The 16,398-nt window shown below is 45.0% G+C and overlaps 1 protein-coding gene across 6 annotated transcripts in view; it reads right to left on the bottom strand.

Annotated features, from left to right (window-relative positions):
- The window catches only part of LOC138538698 (putative ferric-chelate reductase 1), a 495,175-nt gene that overhangs the window by 63,216 nt on the left and 415,561 nt on the right, over positions 1–16,398 (bottom strand). For all 6 annotated transcript variants that reach the window (XM_069641552.1, XM_069641548.1, XM_069641551.1 and 3 more), the window contains one exon: positions 5,163–5,262. In XM_069641552.1, the coding sequence (XP_069497653.1) occupies positions 5,163–5,262 (100 nt within the window). The remainder of the gene's footprint in view (positions 1–5,162; positions 5,263–16,398) is intronic.

The raw sequence follows: 16,398 nt of genomic DNA, 5'->3' as shown, positions 1-16,398 counted from the left end.
TTAGAAACTTTATTTTCAGCCTCTATTTACTGAATCTTTTACTTTGCATTGTAGAATCCTTTTGTGGCTCACTCTCGGCTAACAGAAGGCATCGTACTTGACTTTATATTTCCAGTAGAATGGAATCCATTTTGGTAAATTCATGTGTATATAACTTTGGAGAGCGTGGTTAGTTGTTTATAGGTTTGCTTGTTCCTTTTAGAATTATAAATTACTTTATTGGCAATTTAGACATTGTGAAGACAGGTGTGCTACTAATAGGTGTACTCAGGCCTCTGACTACTTGATTCGTTATGTGTTTTTACATATTTATTTATCGTTTGCTTGTTAGGTGCTTATACAGCAATTACATTCTCTTTCAAAGCGCCCATGGGGCAACAGCTATGGGACATGGGAATGAGAGACATTAATAAACAAAGATATTGCATACAGTGGAGGAGGAAAAGAAATTATGAACCTACTATGCCTTGCGAGTATTCAGAACATGCAAGAGCAGAAGGGATGGGGCAGTGGGAGTAGGTGCTGGGGTGCCCGCACTCGTGAAGTGCTGAGGATAGACAGAAGCTTGGGGCAATTGAGTGTGGGAGCTCAGGGCCCGAGGATGCATAAGGGCCCTGGGACCCAATCAAAGCAACTGTGAGATTAGCAGAGGAGAGAAGTGGGGAAGGAGGAGGTAAATAGGAAAATCTTGAGGAGCTTCTGGAATTTAAGGAAGTCCTACTCAAGACCCAGAGGGATGGGGAGGCTGTACCATAGCTGAGGAAAGCAATTGACTTCCTGCCCTCGGTTTAGTGAAACGCTTTACACACAGAGTTGCTGCCAGAGGAGCGCAGAGGTCTAGAAGGGGAATTTTTAGTAAGAGAGTTGCAGATAGTGTGGTCCCAGGCCCCAGAAAACCTTGTGGATGATAGTGGGATTTGAATTTAATCTGTGAAGCAACCGGGAGCCAGTGAAGACTTTTTAGGGCAGTAGAGATGCAGTCCCTGGGCTTAAGGCAGAGGAAATGTCTTGCAGGCCTTATGCTGGTTCAGCTGGCGGGGATGCAGAGTAGAAGAAGGTAGACTCAGGAGGAGCCTATTGAAATAGTTAAGCCTGCAGAAAACCAGGGCTCGGGTAACATTGAGCTTCTGGGCGAAAGTGAGAAAAGGTAGCATTCCTTTTAGAAGGAAGAGCTGAAAGTGAGACTTCATGGCAATGTCCTGTGTGTGAGGGAGGAAGATGAAGGAGGAGTCAAAGATGACTGCAGGGTTTCTGGCTTCAGAAGAAGTAGCAGGAGGAGAGCCCATGGAGGAAGGCCATAGTAAAGGGAAGAAGGCAGGAGCAGGAGTCCCAATGGAAAGTATCTCAGTTTCGCTGGCATTGAGGCAGAGATCGTTGAATGTGCACCGGGACTGGTTGGCAGATAGGCAGTCAGGGGTGGTGGGTGGTGCAGGAGGTTCAGCAGGAAGTTTGAAAAAGAGTTGTGTGTCATCTGCGTAACACTGCAAGTTGGGGGAGAAGGTGGAGATGAGGAGTTCCGCTGCGTGAGGTAGATGTTAAAGAGCAAATGGGAGAGGACAGAACCCTGTGGAACGCCACAGGTGGAGAAGGTAGGAGATGAGAAGGTGCCCAAGATGACTTGGGAAGAGGGGTCAGATAGGAAAGAGGTCAGCCAGTCCAGTGCCCATTACGAGATACCAAGGATATCGAGGGGCCTTTGTATGATGATGGAGTGGTTGGACTGTGTCAAAGGCAGAGGCAAGATCAAGTAGGTTGAGGACAGTAGGGGAGTTGGAATCGAGATATGCAAGCAGTACTTCACAGGTGTTCAGAAGAGCAGTTTCCATGCCTCTGGATGCTTGGAATCCAGATTGATTGTTGTGGAGACATATGATTTTACATGCATTTCCTATACCTTTCTGTATTATTTTCAAGCAGTTCCCAGATGAAGGATCTTTCCAATTCGAAAAGCTATGGACTTCATTGTTTGTCTCAAACATTTCTTGAAATGTATGTTTTTTATTAAATTTGCATATAATTTGAAATAAATGTTGGGGTGGTTTTGAAAAACAATTATAAACATATCAAAAGTCTTTCCGTACTAGCCACTAATGGGATGCACCCAGTTCCAAGAAGGTTTTGTTCTAGTCGGTTCAATTCTTGCTAAATATTAACTGCATAGTGCAAGTGTGGATACTGGTGTGCGGCAACAGATAACCTTTTTAGAGAAAAAGGACATCAAGTTAATGGTATATTGGAGTCCACTGCCCACACCTACTTTGATGATATTATAATCCACTGTCCAAAGTGGGAGTAACATCTAAAGCCCTGGAGACTTGCACACTCAGAGATGTTGGGCTCGCAGCCACCAGTACTCTCACTACATCATCACTAAAATACCCATGTTGGGAATTGATTAATAAAACCTTAGATCAACAAGGTCCAGGCTATACCAAACATCCTACCAGAAAAGAAAAAGAAACAAATAACCATTCATGACTACTCCGAAGACTTATTTGTTAGCGTTAGACATTGACCAATCTCCCAACAGACATACGGTATAGAAATAAATATCCAACCTGATGAGATGGCGTGAACCTGCTGTTATACATTTTTAAAATTTGAAGAGCAATAATAGCACGAACAGCCATTCATCCTGCCAAGCAATGCATGAAGGTAAATGCTGTCCTATTGAAAGCCCGGAATGGAGATTAAACACCAGTCCTTTTTTAATGTTTCCACACTTAAATCAATATTCCACCTTCGAGCAAGAGTGCTTGCCCTAAGTGGGCAGTTGTCATCTGATCTGCTGAATTGGTCGGATTAGCCAGACACATCAATCACTGTTACCAGATAGTGACTCATCTCTGTTCTCAATCTAATTAAGCGTATACTTTGTAGTTGAACAATGTTTTGTCTGCAGTTCCCCTCATTATATGAAGACACTCTTGTCTTTCAATAACCAACAATCACTGACCGTTGTCTCCATTCCAAGCCATGTGCAAATAATTTGTTTAAAAGGGTGCATCGTGTTAGTAGCAGCTCAGCCCTTTGATTCCAAGACCAGAATAAAAACAAAGCCTGGCTCTGCATTTTGAATTTAAGATAAGTATTACTGCACAAGATGCTGCTATTCGTATTGTTGACATCAAAAGCAAATTACTGTTTTTCCAGTTAAACATTCAGATCAACCACATCCAGAATTATTCCGCAATCTGAGAATTGCACAAATCAGTATTCTACAATGTTATCCTATACTATACTATATACCATAACCTCAGCTATTTTTGGGATCAAGTCTATTCTGATCTTCCTATGCTGTCCTGAAAATGTTCTACTTCTTTTTCACCTCCTTTCTTATCGACATTGGTAGGTGCTCCAAGACACCCTGGGTAGGATCAGTGCAGGGCAAACATTCATATAAAATGAAATAATATTCAAACGCACATGTTTCTTTATTTCTCTACCTGTCAAAAAACAAGAGTACCTTGTGCTTGTACCTATGATGGCAATAACAGGCAATTGGTGTGAGTGCCATGGCATATAAGGGTAATAGATGGCAAAGAGTCTGCGTGGGCATGTATAATGGTTATAGCTAGAATGTGCCTTGGAATAAGATGCCAATGCCCGGCAAGTTGTGCATGTCAATGGGAATGTTATGGCAGTACATAGAAAATAGAGTACCTGAAAATAAAATGCCCGCACCTTAAAAACTGTGTGAGCCCATCGGTTTTCCATAGGGTTGCATGTATGTATTCAACTATGGAAGGAATACCAATTCAATAGCGTAAAACTTGTTGATTGCAGGATTCTAGGCATCATGATATCCGAAGAGCAAAGTGAAACCAGCCATATCGAATTTAGGTCTTAATGAATGTAATTACTTTTTTTTTGAGTCCTCTGTCACATTTCCGAAATCGGTGTACCATATAATTCTTTCCAGCTCCAGATGTAAAATGGCTCCTACTGAACATCCCAGTATTCTCTGTTTTGTATATAGACAGACCCAAATGGCTCCTATTGAACATCCCAGCATTCTCTGTTTTGTATATAGACAGACCCTTGTTATTTCGTGAAAGCCAATACTTGGCAGACACCTCGGATGACACCAGAAGTGACATATCAGGAGGTGTCGAATTGGCCTTATGAGAAATAAATGTGTTTTGATTGTCAGGGATGTAGCGCGAAAATTAAAAATGTCACCTCAGATTCATTGTAGGATATTCTGTATTTAAGACTCTTAGTCATCTTGAATCACTGGGGAATACAAAGCCTGTATAGAAGAGAAATGTTGTCTCAGACCTCGCCACATCTGTCGCTGTGTAGCTTATTCTATTTGTCAGCTTTAGTCGGGGCTTTAAGTGGGCCGGGGCTAGCCATGCTAACACCTGAGGCAGCCTATGTAGCCAAAGCGCTTCGGTTACACAGGCTGCCTGCAGGTGTCAGCACTTCGTATTAGAAAAAGGAAAAGGCATTACTGCCTTTTCTTTTTTCTAAACCGAAGTGTTAGAACCTGCAAGCAGCCTGTGTAACCATGCAGCACTTCGGCTACACGGATGCTTGATGTCTCTGTACTCAGAAACAGGAGGAGGGCTACACTGACCAGCTCTCTTTTTGTTTCCAAGTAAATAGTCATCACGCAGCATAAAGCACCTTGGCTTCATCCTGCGTGATGACTTTACTTGAAAACAAAAGGAGAGCTGGGCAGTCCAGCCCTCCTCCTGCTTCCGAGTACAGAGCCATCAACAGCAGGCAGACCCTTCATTAAAGGAGCCTGTGGCTAAAGCGTTGCACCACATGGCTTCTTGAATGAAAGGGTTGCCTGCTGCTTGCAAGCTGGGCCACACTGGTGTCACACCTTTGGTGCGCCCATCCCCTTTTCTTCGAAAGGATGGGCTGAGCGCATCAAATGTAATAATGCCAGTGCGCCCTTAAGGGCTCTCCTTAGGGGGTGTGGCCTAGGTACAGGTGTACTTAGTCCACGCTCCTTAAGGAAACCCCTTGATTTCTAATCCCACTTAAAGCACTGGCTTTATGTCAAAGAAAGTGTGAGAGTCTATGTATGCATGTCTCTATGTATGAATGTGTGGGATTTACAATGCACACATCTGCTTGGGAAGCAACAGCGCGCTGTACGCAGGGCATGCAGCCAGAAGGTTACACGAAAGGTGTGCAATACTAACCTTGATCCTCACTCCGTCTGAAGTGCCAGTGCCATTGTAAATCATCTTTGGCCCAGGAACCTTGGCCCAAAAAACTAATTTGGTTTGTACGATGGTAGCCCTGGAAAGAAAACACATTGGCTTAATTAATAAATGGAGAGATAGTTCCCTGGAATCAAAACTAATCAGCATGCATATTGTTCTGGTGTTCGGCTTCTACACGTTTGGAAATAAAAAGTGCCATTATTTCTGGATTTGGTTGCTGGGGGCACTTTGAAGTCTCAAACTCTTTGGGCCTAATTCACATAAAAAGCACCAACTCTGCACAAAGCCTTTGCGGCAGCGCTAAAATCGTGCTGCGCAAATGCATTGCGTGCGGAGCCGAGTCATAAAAGTAATACAATGCTGAAATCAACAGTGTAAAGAAAGATCTTGACCACCTGGATCGCCCCAAAATGCCCCAAGCGCAGAACAAGATTGCGCTGTGGAAGTGCGTTGTGCCACGATGGTGAGCATTAAATCCGACATTGCGCAGGGCAATAATAAAGAAAGAATGATCAGTTTACAGGTAATCTCCATTACTGCCAGTCCTGCCCTTCCTCGTCACAATCTTTACACCAGCAATGCACTCCCTCAATCATACACCCCCAATCCATATTACCCCTACACTCACTCACTGTACTTACACAATGAAGGAGCCCACATAGTCGTTAGGCACCCCCAAATCCACCCTACATCTTAAAAGCTAGATCGACGAACTTAAAGACAAAGGTAAAGTCACCATCCTACTTCTTTTAGACTTATCAGCAGCCTTTGACCTGGTTGACCATAAAATCTTATGTGACTACCTGTCATCGGCAGCACACTTCTACAACTCTGCTGTCACGTGGATTCAATCCTTCCTTGCCAATACAACTATGCGTGTCTTCTCACCCACAGCCGCAGCCGATCCGATCCCCATCACCTGCAGTGTCGCACAAGGCTCCTGCACATCACCTACTTTGTACAATATCTTTACAAAGCCCCTATTTGACATACTGGACCATCTGGGTGTCACCTACACTAATTATTCAGATGACACCCAGATACTCCTAACATTATCAGGTAACTAGGACTCGGATGTCTGCCGGATTAACAAAGTCTACACCATTATTCAGGCATGGATGGCCACACACGACCTCTGCCTGAATGATGACAAGACTGAGCTACTCTTAGTTGGTTCACCCAACAATCTTCTGAAACTTAGCCCCAACTACAGTAGCATCATCATTGATGGGAACAACATACCCATTGCCAAAAATGTAAAAACCCTTGGATTCTACCTTGAAGCTAATACCAATCTAACAAAACAGGTAAATGTGACTGCCTCAGCCACTGCCTACACTGGCAAGCTAATCGGGGCATGCAGACCCCTACTGTCTTCCAATTGTTGCCTCACATTGGCCAGAGCACTTATACAGTCCAAACTAGATTACTGCAATGGCCTATACCTGGGCGCCATCAAATCCATAATTAACAAACTACAGGTTGTCCAAAATAATGTGCTTAGGGCTGCATTAAACATACCTGGAAGGGATCACATCTCAGCTACCAGAAAGCTTTGCAAATGGCTTTCTATACAAGAAAAAACATTGACTTAAAAACCATCTGCCTCACACACAAAGCTCTGAACAATCAAGCCCCACCATATCTCACAGACAAATTCACTATGAAATCAACAGCCAGAATCACAAGATCTACCAACACATCTTGCCTGGTGGTGCCCAGGTACAATTTAAAAAGAGCTGGTCCGAACCAGTTTCCCGGTCCTAGTCGCCCAATTATGGAACACACTTCCACAAGAGATCAAATCCATTCAAACCTTTGAAAAATTCATAAACCACGTCATCACATGGTTACTTAACAAAAACTAACCTTACTCACCTTCCACTTGACATCTTTCTGCACTCCCATTCCCTTATATATACATCTGCCTCTCTGCTTTGTACCGCATACCGTTTTATGCTCCCCACTCACCCCTGCCGATCCTGTTATTTGAATGAATCTTCTTGTATCGCTGTTATTGGAATGTATCATCTTCAATCTAGCTGTATAAATTGTATATTGTAACCATTATCTTCACCTTAAGCGCCTAGATACCCCTGGGTCAGGCGCGCTATATATATAATATAAACAAACCCACTCTTCCTCTTCATCGTACTTCCACAATAAAGACATTCACTCACAGTCATGCACCCCAAAACCTCTTGTTAGGGAGATGTATCAGTATTATGCTTAATCCCCTCTCCTAGTGAAACCCCCAGCACTTTTTGCTGGACCGCTGGACCTTTTTGTTCGCCCTTCATCTACCATTCCAGGAGAAGGAGGTCTGAATGGGAGTTTTAGGTTTGGCGGGCACCCTTTGTATGTCCGCCTAGGCTCCAGTGTGTCTATGAGGACAGGAAGCTGGGGAGCAGTTTGGTCCTCCCCTTTATTTTGTCGGCTGATGTGCCTGAATGGAAATTCTCACTGGGGAGCTAGCTGTCCTGATTGGACAGACACCCATACCGTTCTGTAAACTGCACAGAGATTTTGCAAAGGAGTAAATGGGAAATCCAAATAAAAAGGTGATCCAAAGCATTCGACGACCAGAGCCGCCGGCAGACCCTTCCAGTAACTGCAAAGAGACCACTGCTGTCCTGGCCCTGTGTTCCTATCGGCAGAAGAGCTCTGAAGAGGACAACTCCCTCCCTATGGATGGTTAGATGAACTAGCCAAGCTGCAGAACGAGCCATCCCCTGATGTGCTGTGATCGTCCAGGGCTGCAAACTGCAAATACCAGTGGACCCCCCACCTAATTGCAATGCATCATCTTCCAGTGCACAAATCCTTCCAGAAATTTGGTGAGCTCCAGTTGGACCTAGAGAGAGACAATCCCATTCCACAAAGTCCCTTCACCAGAGTGCAGGACTTCAGAATCAAACCAGAATGACCGGTTGGTAACTGATCACTTTTGGAGCTTGTAAAAAAGGGAGATCAAAGAACTCCTTGTTGAGGGTCCTTTTTCACACATGTTGCTGCAACATTCCTTCCGGAGTCCCTCCTTTCGACACCAGACTGAGGAAGGAGGTGACCAGGTCCAACGCTGCTGCACCAGAAAGAATCCAGCTGCATTTTATTCAAACATCCTAAGCTACTGTGGGGCTCAAGGTAGTACTTACCTCAAGCCGAATAGTCAATAGAGTGTGACTGGAGTACCATACCAGGTGCTTGGGTGGTCGCCCATACCCATTGCTCAGGCTTTACAGCTTGTGCTCCTATAGAGAGTCCTTTACAGGGTCCCTACTAACTTTTGTATTACACTAAAGCATTCTATTTAAAGTAACTAAAGTACCTTTTCTGCTGCTGCATAAGACTTTTCACTCCTCAACTGACTGATGAACTCTTGTCTAGTTAGGGACTGGACTGCTAAAGAATTAGGATCATTGAAAAGTGTTACCAAGATGTAGATTGCTGTTGCTAGTACTGAATAAAAATGTTTCCTTGCAGCAGACCTTGGGCCAAGTGACTTTACAAATGAATGAAACGGTCATTTAACTTTAACAATTGCTGGTGCAATCCACTACAATTGAAGCAGTCACCTGCAAAAAGTGTTGCTATTGTTTTCTATATCTGTTGGTTAATCTAAAATGGTACTTCCTATATATATATAGAAAATACATCAATTTTTCTACACCGCTATCTGGAAAAATGGTTACTGCATGCTCCCTTGTTATCCATTGCACTCACAAACACAAGTGTCTGGCCAATCATATACAATTGCTGTTTGCTGGTCATTACACAGAATGCAAGAAATGTACCTAATAGGGGCGATTTCACAAAACAATAGTTAAAGACATCTATACCCCCTCACAAACCTTACAAGCTGCAGACCAGAACGGAGATCTGTTAGGGAGTATTCTCAAAATGTGCTAATTTCTCTTAACTTTTGAGACCCCAGCAACTTTGCTGGATTTCTAGGATTTGATTTTTTAACCTGGGAAGAGTGTGAGCCTTTTTTCCCCCACTGCTATGCATTTTGTGTTTGTTTTACTTTTGTGCTCTTTGGTTATGGAGTTTTAAAACAACTCCATAGGCATCATCTATTCCTGTGTGTCACACAGCACCTTCAGTGCAGTGGCAGAGGCGTGTCTTTCAGACTTCCCAAGGTTTAAATGGCTTCTCTGGGACTGACTACTATCTCCCAGAGCAAGTAAAGTTAAATTGGCTTTACTACTCTCTTTAAACTTACTGACCCAGCAAACACCATCTTCCTATAGAGTGCTGGAGGGGTTGCTTAGCTTCCACTGAGTCAAAACACTCATGTAACAGTAAATGGTTACCTTTTCCTACTTTAAATGGCTGGTGGTAGTGGTTTAGATCAACTACCGTGATTTTTCACAACCACTAACAACGGTAGCTAAAAATCAAGTGAGCCATGTTTTTCAATATGACACCGCAGACCTATCTGTAAAAAACAGACTCTGGTCATCTTTCTTTGCCATTTCGTTTAGGAAAAGTCCTTCTTGTGTTTGTCTCTGTGTGCCAAACCAGGTTTGGTCCCTTTGTTCGTTGGCCTTTGGCAGGCTTCAGTGCTGAAGCCCTCCCCTGGCGCCTGAGTGTCTGGGGTGGACAGGATGTGTGGGAGGTGCCCGGAACTCCCTGTGCTTAGTCTCCAAGGAAACCTGAATGTACTCTGGCATGATTGGCTGGCTGACTGTCCGGCAAGGACAGCCACCCGGCTGTGTGAGTGACAGCCAGGCTGGAATGAATGGGGGAAAACTGTTTAAAAGCAGGTCTCTCGGACTTGGAACGTAGAGTCGACCACTGGAACGAAAGAACAGAAGAGGATCTGAAGGAAGAAAACTGCTGCAACTCCTGGACGACCAGTGAAGCCCTGCTGCAGGTCCGAATTGCCTGAAACTCCAATCGACCGAGAAGCCCTTCAAGGTTAACTTCTACCCTTGAGTTTGGTGGGAATAACCAACTCGCAAGCCATCTGGACACCGTCCCCATCTGGTTGAATTGTCATCAGAGTGCTGTTGAATACTGGATAGCCAGAGGGAAGGAAACCAGCTCATGGACTTTAAGACAATCACACCTTAAACCAACGTCTTGCTACAGCTTTTGGCCTCATCCCTGGGCAGTGCAGGAACCTCCCGACATCCTCCTCCTTGTCCCCACGACATCGCGATCTGCTCAAACTACCACGAACCACTGCCTCAGCTACAGCTTTCTTCATTAACAAGGTACTGTGCAAACGCGGTCCAGAACTATTTTCGGCCATCGAGAAAGTGCATGAAACTTTCCTCAACTTCGAAGGCTTGCCCTTCCCTAAACATTTGTCAAACTTTTCGCCTAGCCAAATTCTTCTAAACTCTGTGGCAAAGACTTAACCGTTATCTACCAGAACTGTGCTATCCTATACAAAGACTCTGAACCATTGACTTGGCCCAGGCCTATGAGAAGAATTGCTGGTTGTATTTAACTGAAACCCTTTGCCCTGCCTATGAATGTATTTGGGCTGTCTATTCTTATAACCTTGTCTTTTTACCCCTTTAAGAAGCATCTGAAGTGCCATTTTGCTCCCACTTCACAGGAGATAGAACTTGTTTATTTACTTACCGGTTGTATTTTTGTGGTTTATTAGTGTGTGATATTGAGCTGCTTATGCTAGTGTAATGTTTTCGAACTGACTGAGTTAATAAGTCTATATTCTTTTACCAAGAAACCTTGAGTAAGTGTTTGTTTGAATCACTGTATTAGTTGGTCCTTTGTGTAACTTTTTCTACTGCTCACTTAAACTCTTGAGATAAGCCTGGCTGCTCAGCCATCGCTACCACTTTACTGCGTAGTACAGGCTTGTACCAGAGGTGAAATTGTGCTTACACTTGTAGTCCTAATTGCCTGTAGTGTTCCCAAAGGGTACTGCAGGTGATTCTGCCTAACAAGGTGTCAGCCCTACAATGGAAAGAAGTGCATCTGGGTTGCGTCCTTCATGAACCACACTAGGCACATATCAATCTGTAACATTATCAGGAGGAAGCTGTACTGGTGGTTCAAGGACAAACACTTGGTTCGGGTGTACTCCTTGGATCACCCTTAGCCACTCATCCTCCCAAGAAATGGCAGACTAATGGTTTGGGGTGCTACACTGGGGAGCTTTGGCCATCAGGTGAACTTACCCTCATGCGAAGACGAGAGGCCATTGAATCAGAGGGAATGAACTGCCATTTGGATGAATCCAATTAGGTTTAAGCTTCATCTGCTGTAGAAGCATGAGCTCATCCACATTGACAAGCAAGTGGGTAAAATACACCTAAACTGCACCAATCACATTCTGTATAACATTTCACATTACTGAGAATGAAATGTAACAATGTGATTCTGCGGTCTCTGGAATCATCCTATATCTCAGCGGTGGAGAACATCGGCCAGACACCATAACAAGTGAGTTCCTGTCCTCAACTTGGATATGCCAGAAGGGCCCTTCTATCAATGCATTAGAATGTTCACAGAATCATCACAGATGAACCCACAATGCCACATTGGCCCACTACTGAATGATCCACTAGTGGTCACTTAACAAGTAAACCACTATCTAGGCATCAGAGCGTAGGCTATGGTGCTGTGAGGGAAAGAGCATTGGATGAACATCAGCGAATTGACAACTGCTACAAATGGGAATCCCAGGAGCATGGTAGCAGGGAGGATGCACAGCATGGAGCATGTGGCCATCACTGAACAGAGATGATCACTTGTGCAGTTGATGGGTCATGTGAATGTGCACTGAACAATCCAGAGTATTTTTCCCTTCTCCAAAGAAGTGAAACCCCCCTCTTTAGGACTAGAGAGGTGACACCGGCAAGCTTAACACCCCCCAAAGGGACAGGTCAAGTGGAAAACCACTGGGGGTGACCTCCCCCTTGGGATAGGAAAATACCCAAAAGGCTCCTGATTCCAAAGATTGCAATGTATTTGTTGGCTATATGAGACAGAAATTATGTGAGGACTTATTTTTTCTGACCCTTTTTAGCCCTGTCCTCAACTTGGAACAGAGAATGGGTAATACATCCACCCCCTCCTTCCATAGAGGATAAACACTAAAATAGTGTTGGGTCTATGGAAGAGAGAAGCCCCAAGAACTACAGAGGAGATCCCCTCCTGTAAGGTGTGGTAGTGAGAAGGGATCATATGCCAGGTGTGTCAGATCATCGGGCGGCAAAGTCTATGGAACACTTAGCAAATCTAACGGGGCCAGGACTGGAGTAGCATGGCCCACGCAAGCCTCCCTCAGTAGAGAATGCCAGGGCAGCAAATGAGCAGCACAACATGGAATTAATGCCAAAACCCCAGAGGAAGACTGCTGGAAGGGAGTGCCGGCTCGATCAGATGTAGGCCACTTGGAGGAAGCTGTAAGGTAGAAACTGCGACTGGCCCAGAGGACCACGAACAAAGACAGAAGGTACAGAATCACTCCAGTGAGCTTCAATCATGGTGTAAAAACCAAAGTAGACCCCCAAGGCAGGGTGAGAGAAACCAGACTGTAAAGTGGGGTGAGAGCACTCGGGCCCCAATGCTGGAATTAGGACCACAAACTATGTATTGTGTGAGAATGCTGGGATCATTTATGGAGAGAGAAACCACCAGGAAAATGGTCGGGGAAACACTGGCTATCCATTCCCTCATGACACTCATGACATGGAAGACAAGATAAATTGTTGGGAGTAATGTGAACAATATAGACAAGTGTATTTGGGAGAGTCATTCAGCCTTCATGCTTAGACTGCACAGGAACCCGGGATGCCCCTATTGGGAAAGTCTAATTAGGTTGGGGTCAGAAACTAACCACCACTTAGTTGTCAGGGGCAAGGCCTAACTGTGCCTTTTTTTTTTAAATGTATCTGTTTTGTTTACAGTGGTAGGGACAAGGATCAGGAAGCAACAGGTTCCTGGACAGCAGAATGAATATTCTGTACAGCATCCTGACAAGCACTCTTTTAGTATCATTTCTCGAAGAGTAGGGCCAAGGAATTTAAAGACAGTTTTGGTTTTTGGTATTCAAATACAAATCTACTTCACCCAAAATGCCACCTTGTTGGTCTCCTGATTCTGGCTTACCCAGCAAAGACAACTGCCACAGCATGAAACATGCCATGGCTATACACTATCTACCACTGTGTGCTGCTATGGCCACAATGTGTACACTGTTTCACAAAGCTGGCTTTTCTAAATTATCACCTTCCAGTGGACATCACTTCCGTGTGTGTACCAGATGCATTCCTGAAGTGCACATGTATGGTAATTCCTCCTCCACATTTGCCTCCGTAGCAGATGATTGGGCAATCTTTTTATGATGCTGTGGAAGTGCTTGGCCACAGGTTGCATATAGATACAGGGGCATGTAGGTCTACATTAACAGCAACACTGAGGCATTGAAAGGATGTACAACTTAGTCATGTTATAAGCAGAAACACTGATCTATGAGAGGACGCATTTTAGGAGAACCCTCACATCCAACATTTGGAAGTCACTAAATCAAGTGAATGCTACTTCTTTCACGCATATGTGGATGACCTGCGTGGTGCATGTCATGTTGAGGGAAATACTCGTACTACTGCACTTACAGTGCAATTATAATTCCAAGTCACAGTGCCTCAAGGATGCTCATGAGGATGAATGGGAAACATACTTTGTCAAAGAAACAGTGTAGTGTGAGTGTTCAGAAAATGTAAAATGTCCTAAACACCTTCCGTAAAGCAACGAGTACTGGAAAGACAACATGGAAGAGACTGAGGAAGAAGGTGGTGAAGCTAGTCTGTGTGCTAAGCAACTTACACAATTCCACACCAACACTGATGGACCATCTGCGTCTCTGACAAAATCAAGCATGTGGTGTCAGTACTTGAAATGGGAAGCTGCCCAACACTACCAACTGTGTGGTGTGCATAAACATGGGGGTAGATTTATATTAACTATAGTGAATGAGGGGGGATAGCTGTCCAAATCTCCCATAGACGGACACAACATACTGAAGTGTAAGCAATGTGGACAACTCTGCATGAATGTTTTGTAGGTCACTGCTGGTGGACCAGAAACATGTTCAATTGTGATGCAAGTGGTTTACCCCTAATGACATATCCATGATGGGGTCTGATAGCATAAAGTATCAAAAAGTGTGCAGATGTCCTGTCTGGCCTGCTGCTACAGATAGGGTGATGGTAAACAAAACATGGGACACACATGATGTATGCATTGGCAGCCATATGCATTATGTGACAGATCCGGCCAATCCATCCCATCTTCCCAGGGGGGAGCCACTCCCTTTGAGGCTATGGAGGTGAGCACGCTAAGCTATAGCTTCCCAAGGTTTATGGGAAAGTGGGACCTCACTTGCAAAAAAGGGAACCTGGATGGCTCCTAAAATGAGCTGGAGAAGCCACAAGGGAATCTGGAGTGTCCAATTACTGAACTCTAAAACAAGAAGAATTTGAAAGATAATGTCCAAGTTGGTGGAATAATTAAACTATTTATTTGTATTTATTGGACATGTGTATGGTGCCTATAACCAAGTGTTTCCAGGTGCCACAAGACAGGATGGGGGTTGGGGGGACAAGGGAATCATAATGGAAGTACTGGGGGGTGCCAAGATGGCAAGTGTCAGGGGAAAAAGGGGAGGGAAAGGAGGGTGAGTGCAGTGGGCAAGGTAGACCAAGTTGGGCTAGTGTGGGAATGGGAGCCCAAGGGCAATTGCTGGCAAAGTATGGATTGTTCATGCCTCTGTAAGACTCTGAAGGGACCAGTCCCCAGTCATAGCCGCAGATGGAGAGTTAACATGGGAGGAGGAGAGGGAAGGAAGAGGAGAAAAGGAAAGTCTTGAGAATTGTCCAGAACTTTAGAAGATCCGGCTCAAGTCGAAGGGGGAAGGGAGGCAATTCCAGAGGGAGGAGCCATCCACAGAAAGGGATCCACCTCCCACTATCTACTTGGAGAAACGTGTGACCTGCAGAGAGTTGGAGGCAGCAGACCGAAGGACTCTGGTCAGGAGATATTTAGGGAGGGACAACTGGATGCAAAGAGGTGCCAGGCCCCAGACGGCCTTGTGGATGATGCAGGGTCCTGAATTTGATCCTTGTAGTCACCCGGAGCCAGTGGAGAGATTTTAGGGCAGGAGAGATGTGGTCCCTGGGCTTGAGGCCAAGGATAAGTCTTGCAGTCCTATTCTGGATTACTTGGGCAGGACGAAGTGAGGAAAGAGGTAGATTGAGTAAAAGGCTGTTGTAGTAGTCAAGCCTAGAGAGAACCAGGGCTCTGGAGACATTAAGCTTCTGGTGGAATGTGAGGAAATGTAGAACGCCACTGAGAAGGTGGGGCTTTTTTGGCAAGGTCTGTGATGTATGGAGAGGAGAGAGAGGGGTCAAAGATGATACCATGGTTTTTTGCCTCAGAGGTGGGTGAGGGGATGAGACCCAAGGAATCAGGCTGGGGAGAGGGGTGCGGGGGGAGGAGCAGGCATCCCAATGAATAGGATCTCTGGGTGCGGGGGGAGGAGCAGGCATCCCAATGAATAGGATCTCTGTCTTACTGGCATTAAGGCAGAGATCATTGGTAGAGCACCATGCCTGAATAGCAGTCAGGTATGAGGGAGGAGGAGGTAGGGGGTGGTAGCTTGAAGGAGAGCTGTGTGTTGTCTGCATAACACTGGAAATGAGGTGAGAAAGTGGAGATCAGGTAGGCCAGGTCGGCCAGATAGATGTTGAAGAGCCCTGACAATCAAATGGAACCCTGAGGGACCCCACAGGTAGAGAGTGTGGTGGAGCAGAAGAAAAGAACCTATTTTCACTTGGGAGGGTATGTTTGAAAGGAAGGACATAAGCCATGTCAGTTCCCTGTCTGCTATCCCTAGGGTATCATGGAGACGGCTTATGAGGATGGAGTGGTTGACAGTGTCAAAGGCAGAAGAGAGATCGAGGAGAATTAGAATAGAGGGGTAGTTGGAATCCAAGCTGGAGAGTAGGTTTTCACAGGTGTTCAGGAGAGCAGTTTCCGTGCCTCTGGAACCCCTACAACCGGATTGGTTATCGTGGAGGCAGTAAACAATTTCAGTGTGGAGGGTTGGTTGGGGAATGACCAGTTTCTCCATGAGTTTGCCCAAGAAAGGGGTGATGGAGGGAGGGTGATAGTTAGCCGGGCAGGAAGGATCAGCAGATGCCATTTTTAGGAGAGGGTGCACAAGAGA

The sequence above is a fragment of the Ambystoma mexicanum genome, chromosome 1q (genome assembly GCF_040938575.1).
Source record: "Ambystoma mexicanum isolate Mex_15411 chromosome 1q, UKY_AmexF1_1, whole genome shotgun sequence".
Classification (NCBI taxonomy): domain Eukaryota; kingdom Metazoa; phylum Chordata; class Amphibia; order Caudata; family Ambystomatidae; genus Ambystoma; species Ambystoma mexicanum.
Note: the sequence above shows the minus strand (reverse complement) of the source record. Positions and strands in the feature narration are given on the sequence as shown.